The sequence below is a fragment of the Urocitellus parryii genome, chromosome 11 (assembly GCF_045843805.1).
Source record: "Urocitellus parryii isolate mUroPar1 chromosome 11, mUroPar1.hap1, whole genome shotgun sequence".
NCBI classification, from domain to species: domain Eukaryota; kingdom Metazoa; phylum Chordata; class Mammalia; order Rodentia; family Sciuridae; genus Urocitellus; species Urocitellus parryii.
Genome location: NC_135541.1, coordinates 21,353,121 through 21,360,211, shown reverse-complemented (window position 1 = coordinate 21,360,211; position 7,091 = coordinate 21,353,121). Strand labels below are relative to the sequence as shown.

Below are 7,091 nucleotides of genomic sequence, written 5' to 3'. Positions count from 1 at the left end.
GAAAGGATTTCTAGAAGTAGTGACTGGAGGGCTCATGAAGAATCCCAAACCTAGACCATGGAGAAAGGGAGAAGAATGTAGTCCTCGGGGACTTGGGAGAGAAATTTGTTCTCAGGGATCCAGAAAGAAAGGCCAGTGAAGACAATGGTACCACACCATGAGGTCAAGAGAAACACTGTGTGGACACTGGCTGAGCTCATCTCAAGAGACTGGTGTCTTCAGTTCCCCAGGCTCTCACTGGTATCAGGACAAGAGCTCAGAACTGTCTCTCATTGTGGGGCTCATTATCAGGGTTGTGCATCCTTACATCAACCCCTGTATCATTTCCTCTTATTAGAGTTTGTGGAAGCACAACACATAGGCTTTATTTCAAGTCTGGTGAGTGATGGCTGCCTGGAGCACCATGAGGGGAACGGATCTGTGGCTCTGTCCAGGCTCAGGGGAACAGAATGCCACCATTGATTAGTGATGCCTGCCACGGGTGTAGACTCAGAGAGTTAAAGAACATGTGCTATCATCGATTCATTTTGTCTCCTCTTCCTGGATTGGTGTCCTCTGCCAACATGATCAGGATGCCCTCAATATCATTTTTGAAGTCACGGATAAGAGCTGGATAAGGTAAACCCAAGTAGAGTGCCGTTAGATGTGGTGTTGAGATTAACCTGGAGGTTGGCACGGAAGTCCAATCATTGGATACAGTTTGTCATTTAGGACTTATTTCAACATTATTTTCCAGGACACATTTTCCCATCTTGTGTCCAAGAGAGACCATGAAGAAAGGGAGAGGCATTAGTTCTAAGGGAACTTGGAAGAGAAATTGGACATATTCCTTTTATGATGTCTATTCTTAAGATGCATAAACTGGGCTCTTGGGAAATGAATGAGTCACAGAGGAAAAGAGAGAAACCCTCAAACTTGCCATCCCTGAGAGAGCAGCACTGGGAAGACTCCAGCCCCTGGTCTCTTTTCAGGTCCTGAAGAAATGTTGAGTCTTATGAGGAAAATGAGGGGTGAAGATTATGCAAATTGTAACAAAAATAAAGAGACACACACATGCCAATTCATGCAGCTCATAGTTTTATCATAAAATACAAACTTTCTAAAATTAAGTATCTTACTTCTATTTTTTTACCAACAACAACAAAAACAAACAAAAAAAATCACTCATGTTACCTAAATACGGGTGCATGTGTGGTTGAACAGGTATGAACAAGAGGGTGTGTGCTATGTGTGAGTGCCGGTCAACAGATGCATCTGGTCTTGCTGTTTTCTGCCTGTGACCTGGTCGGAACCTTGGCTTTCCAAACTTCATACCAAGTGGTTGCAGAATCCAGAATTCCAGAGCCCTTAGCCCTGATCCAAGGGCTAAGCAGGGAAGAAGGAAAAGAGAAGGAAGTCTAAAAATTTATGCCATTCCCACTGGAGGAAAAATAGGGGCTGTTCATCAGGGGCCCACCAGACGTCGAGCCGAACCTGGAAGAGAGGAAGGATGGATTCCATGATGAGATTCCGGATGTGATTGGAGAGATTAGAAAAAAGAAAAGAACATATTAATTTTTTGGCTGTCAAAGACTGTGAAGACCGTGACAGACTTGCAGGCTGAAAGCTTTAGCATAATAATAATAAAAAAAGTATTGACTCTGGGGAAATAAAATATTAAAATGACATAATTAGAGGACAACGAAGAGCTTCTCCTGCCACTAACTTGGACCAGGAAGACCCTGGGAGCCTCTGAGGATTACTTCTATGGAGCCTCCACTCGTCCCATGCCAGGACCACAGAGCTGGGATCCCTCTCTGAGCACCTTACCTGTATGTCTGTGACCACTCCACTGCCTTACGGGGCTAGCTCTGCTTTCAGGAAGATCCGAGAACACAGGGCAGGTGCCTAGCATTAGATCGCAGAGTCCAGACAATCCCAGCACAACATCCCTGCTCACCTTCGCTGAGTTAGGCTGCTCCATTTCAAGACCAGTCTGAGAAGCAAGGCTTGCCAGTGCCTGGGTCTTTACTAAGCCCTCAAGGAAGAGCACAGAAGCTGTGAGCCTCACCTGGTAAGAGCTGCGACGCACACGCCTCTGCTTTCTCTCCAGACACACTCCTATTCGTACTTCAAAATAGGGCTCTAAAGCCCCCTCCTCTGGGAAGCTTGCTGGCCTCTCCAGATGGGAATGATGTACTCATGCTTCTGGGATCTGATGGCAATTTCTTTACCCATCTGCTAGGACACTTTGAATGATGGGAATAATGGGAACAGAGCTCACTGCAAATTGCAGCAGAGCAAATGGCTAGATTTAATCTAATCCAGGGATTCTCAACCACTTTCCAGTTGGGCAGATGCATATTTCAGACGAGATTCACGTTCAAGGCACCCCTCCCATGAATTGATGAAACAATCAAAGGGGAGGTGGGGAGGGGAGGGAAGAAGCGATGGTGACAGACCACTGCATTAATTTATAATGCCTCTGCGGTAAGGGTATCTGTTGCTCACTGTGAGCATCTGTGAACCAGCTAAGCTTTGTTTCATACAAACATAAGCTTTGTTTCTCACTCAAACAAGTTCCATGGAAGAGGAATCTGGGCTGATCACCTTGTATCCAGCCCCTGGCACAAGGTAGGTGCCTAATGCATAATTAATACCAGTGGTAATCATACCTCTTTTCCTTTCTTTCAAAAATCATATTGGAGCATAATTAATTAAAAATGATATTATTTTAAGAATACCTTGGATTCCACTCTGATTGATACAATGAAGGTTGTGACCCATAACGATGATCAGTAACTACGATTCCTGACACATGTATGTGGTCTCTGATTGCCACACCCCATGCATCTCACTTCTCCAGGTTCAGAACTTACAATCAGACAAACTGCCAAGGGCTTGGGCTGGACAGGATGGATGCATGCTAGAGGGTCAGGAGGAGGAGCAATGGTGTGGACTAGAACTATCAAGGAATGCTTCCTGGAGGAGGAGGAGGAGGAGGAGGAGGAGGAGGAGGAGGAGGAGGAGGAGAAGGAGGAGGAAGAGCAGCAGCAACAGCTGGCCTGGCTTCTCAAGTGTGGTTGATCCTGTGCCCTGGTTCGCCTGAGACAGCCTCTACAATGCTGTCCCCAGTGTGATTATTACTAATGCCCCTTTAACTCTTAAGTTCATTACTGCTTGGGAGACCAATTGTGCAGCTGTCCTGTCCTGATAAAAGTATGCAAACTCCTCCTCCCACACTCTCCTCCAGGAAATGCTTCCTGCTTTCTGGGACTCTTCCTGAGCCTCCTACTCTTTCTCCCACCTCACTAGAGGATCCTTCTTAAATCCTCTGCTGGTTCTTCCAATCTCCAGCCTTTCCTCCACCTGCTGGGTCCTCAGTCCTTGGACCTGAAGGGCTTCTCTACACACATACATTCCCTGGCCCTCTCATCCCACTCCCTTTCATTCCATTCCATCCCATTCTTGAAATATCATCAACATGCTAATGACTCCCACATTTATTCCCAGCCCCAACCTGTCCCCTGAGCTCTAGACTCCTATATCCACCTGTTCATCAATTATCTAACAAGCATCTCCAAGTTCACATGTCCAAGACCAAGCTCTGCAGTACTGGGATTGAACCTAGAATCTCACTCATGGCAGGCAAGTGACCTACCAATGAGCTCCATTCCTAATACCCCACCACCTACTACCTCACGCTTTTCTCTTTCTCTTTATAAAAATTTCAAGACAGGATCTTGCTAAGCTGACCCAGGCTGGCCTCAGACTTGAGATCCTCCTGCCTCAGCCTCCCCAGTAGCTGGGATCACAGGTGTGTGTCACAGCTCCCCGCTAAAGACCAAACAGATCCTTGCTTTAGTCATGTTGGCCTCCGCATCTTGCAGTGGCCACTCATCCATGCACACAAGTCCAGAACCTAGAGATCATGCCGGATTCCTCCCTTTCCATAGTCCACATCCAACCATCAAATCCCATCAACTTTGCCAAGAAGATGAACATCCCAGATCTTTTCAATCATCCTCTTTCCTGTGGTCATCCGCACAGCAGAAAAAGGCTCCTAACCTGATCCCCTGCACCACTTCTCACCCTCAGAGTCCGTACGTTGGCTAATGTGTTCTGTTGTATACAGAAATTTAGAACATGTCCTCACCTGTTTAAAAGTCTCCCTGGCTTCCCACTGTTGTTAGAACGGCCCATGCCCACCACATCCTGTCGGTCTGGCCCTGGCCTGCAGATTCCAATTCTACCCGCCCCCTTCCAGCTCTCACTGGGACCCAGCCACACGTTCCTTCTGGGAGCCTTTGCACTCTATTCTTTCTGCTCCCCATATTTATGCATGGCTCATTCTCTCATTTAGATCTCAGCTCAAGAGACCTCCCTTGATTCTCCGGCCCCTCCTCCCCGGCACCTGACTTCACAGGTGTGTTTATCTCCTTGTTGTCTCTCTCCTCCCCTAGAATGTGAGCTCCTTGAGAGAAGAACACCTTGCGTCTTGTTCACTGCGGTGCCAATTCACTCGGATGTGCACACATCTTCCATGGATCCTCAGGCCAAGCAGCCAAAAGCCTTTAATAATCCAACCCCAATCTCCCTTTTCTAATCCTGTTTTCCACCCTTTTCAGGAACAAATCTAATACTTCCACCAGCAGCAGCCTTTATCCTCAGGCCTTGGGCTTGCCCTGTTCCTTCCTGCCTGGGGGGGGCGGGGGGTCTCTCTCTTCCAGCCTGGAATGCACCGGAACCTCCCATCCTGCAGGGCTCCTGCCTCTGGCCTCAGGCCACCTTGATGGTCTTCCCAAGTTGCCCGGGCACTGACATCCTTGTGCTCAGGACTCTGTTCTCAACTCTCTCAAGTCTCTCCTATTCTTGTGCAGGTCCCCTGCAGGCTAAATTCAAATTAACTCCAGGAATTAACACAGCACAGGGGAGGTGTGTTGGGTGCAACCCACCAGGAGGTGCTCTACCAGAAGAAGGAAGGGAAGAGGGGAGGAAGGGAGGGAGGAAGAGAGAAAGAAAGAGATAAAAGGGGCTGTGGATATCACGTTCAAACCACACTATCGACCACCTTCTTGAACATTTCCCATGCACCCTAGGAAATTAAATGATCTGAGAATTCCAACAGTTAAGAAATCTGTTTATCTTTGTTTCTCACAGCTTTTCCCAAACAGATCTGACTGCAGAAACCTCTTTCTAACATTTATCCCTTTTAAGGAGACATTCAGGGGAAATGCAGATTGAAAGAGGGTGGGGGGGGGGGTTGGGGAATGTGGGAGGGACGCTACAGGGAAGGGTCTGCGAGGATGGGAATCAATGTCAGGTCACAGAGTCGGATTCTAATCCTATTAAGTGAATTTCTCAAACTGGGGCACAGATGCCCCATCGTGTGCCTGGGAGACCACGGGGATGACATGCGCCGCCTGTCTCTTGGAGCGTCAATATCAGTTGAAGATTTGGAGGCTTCGACGAGGGGCTAGTCATTATTATATTAAAACAAACACAAATGTGTTACTCAGCAGCATGTTAAGTTTGAATGGAATTGTCAGCTCAAACATGGAGTTAGTTAGTGTTGGCTGTTTTCTGCTAAGCCCTCAGATTATCCCAGGAAATGAGAGTCTCTCTGCTGTTGGGGGCTGTGGTGGAAAAGCGTGAGCAGCTCTGATAAGTAGGTGAAGGCCCTTCAGCAGGGCTGCCTGGAAGTCAATGGGATGTTCTGGGGGGATTAGGCTGGTGGGGGCTTAGGGTGTAGCCCGTGGAGGGACAGCCAGAGAATCACCTGGCCACATCCTGTTTTAAAACTCAGCAAGTGGGTAGGGAATGTGGTCCAGCTCTCCACCTGCCTTCTGTGGGGCAGGATGCCCATTGGCTTCTGCCTGGACAATTGCCACTGGACTGTAGGGCCACACTCCCAAAGAGAGGGGCCTCCCAGGATCTAGACTCTGCTCACCTCCCCACACCAGGTCCTCACATACCAAGAAAGGCTCTGTGGGGCCCTCCCCACTCGCCCGCATCCCAGCAGCTCCCTGGAAACAAGTCTGACCCCCAGGTGGGCTGAGGACTCACCCATATCCTTGGGGGAAGAGGTACTGCGGCCCATCTCCTGCCATGGGGGAAGGGTCTCGGGGGTTGGCGGACAGCTTTTGAGGTGTCCTCTGCGGGTATGGATAGTTGGGCTGGACGAAGGGGATGTAGCTTAACAGGGGGGTGTAGGACGAGCGGAAGATCTGCTGTCCCATCTGCTGTCCCATCTGTGGGGGGTTGTATGGTGTCACCTGCAGGTCAGAGAGGAGAGAGGGGCAGGGTCACCATTTCTCAGCCCTAACCCAAACTCCAGCGGACACCACTCCACGCCCCAGTTAAGTCACTGCGGGGTCCACAAATGACAGTATGGTGGGGTGGGACAAGCCCCAGCTCGACTTCTGCCGTGAGCTTGGCAAGTTTCCGAAGGTATCTGAGTCTTGGGTCCCGCTTCTGTCAGATGGGCAGACACTCTCTACCTTGTGTGGAAATGGAGTCAGTTGATGTAAGTGGAGACGGGCACAAAATAAATAGCCATTAAATAGCATTTCCATTCTTTTCCCTGCCTTCCTATCTCAGTAACTATTCCCAAAGGTTCTTGTTCATTTTTTAAGTTTTTATTCAAATCTTGGAATGTACACCATGCTGGCTTCTATCTTAGGATCTCAATAGACACCAAGTCCAAGAGAGCCCACCCACTGGATACACTGGTGATGGCAGGCATGCTCCCTCTCTGCGCTGACCACTGTGGCAATCACCAGCCACACACGGTTACTGAGCACTTGAAATCTGCCCGGTGTGAACAAGGAGGTGAATTCTGAATTTTTTTTCTTTTAATTCATTTAAGTTAGATTTTTTATTTAAATGTATTTAAGCTTAAATAGCTACACAAAGCTAGTGGCTACCATATTGGTCAGTGTGGGTAGAGGAGATAAGGCAAAAAATGGGCAATGGGCTCAGGTCAAATCCAAGGGAAAGACAGGAACCCAGTGGGGTTTCTGAGACTACATGGAACAAGCTCCCTCCATCCACCAGGGCTCCAGCTTTCCTGCTCCCAATAAGGGATCATCCGTCTTACTTGCTGATATTGC

General features: G+C 48.5%; 1 protein-coding gene across 1 annotated transcript in view; it reads right to left on the bottom strand.

The window, feature by feature from the left end:
* Nucleotides 1-1,397: 1,397 nt before the first annotated feature.
* C11H1orf94 (chromosome 11 C1orf94 homolog) overlaps nucleotides 1,398-7,091 on the bottom strand; it is a 35,307-nt gene continuing 29,613 nt past the window's right edge. The window contains exons 6-7 of the mRNA XM_026406865.2: nucleotides 6,046-6,254; nucleotides 1,398-1,473 (exon numbers count right to left, since the gene is read on the bottom strand). Of these exons, the coding sequence (XP_026262650.2) occupies nucleotides 1,398-1,473; nucleotides 6,046-6,254 (285 nt within the window). The remainder of the gene's footprint in view (nucleotides 1,474-6,045; nucleotides 6,255-7,091) is intronic.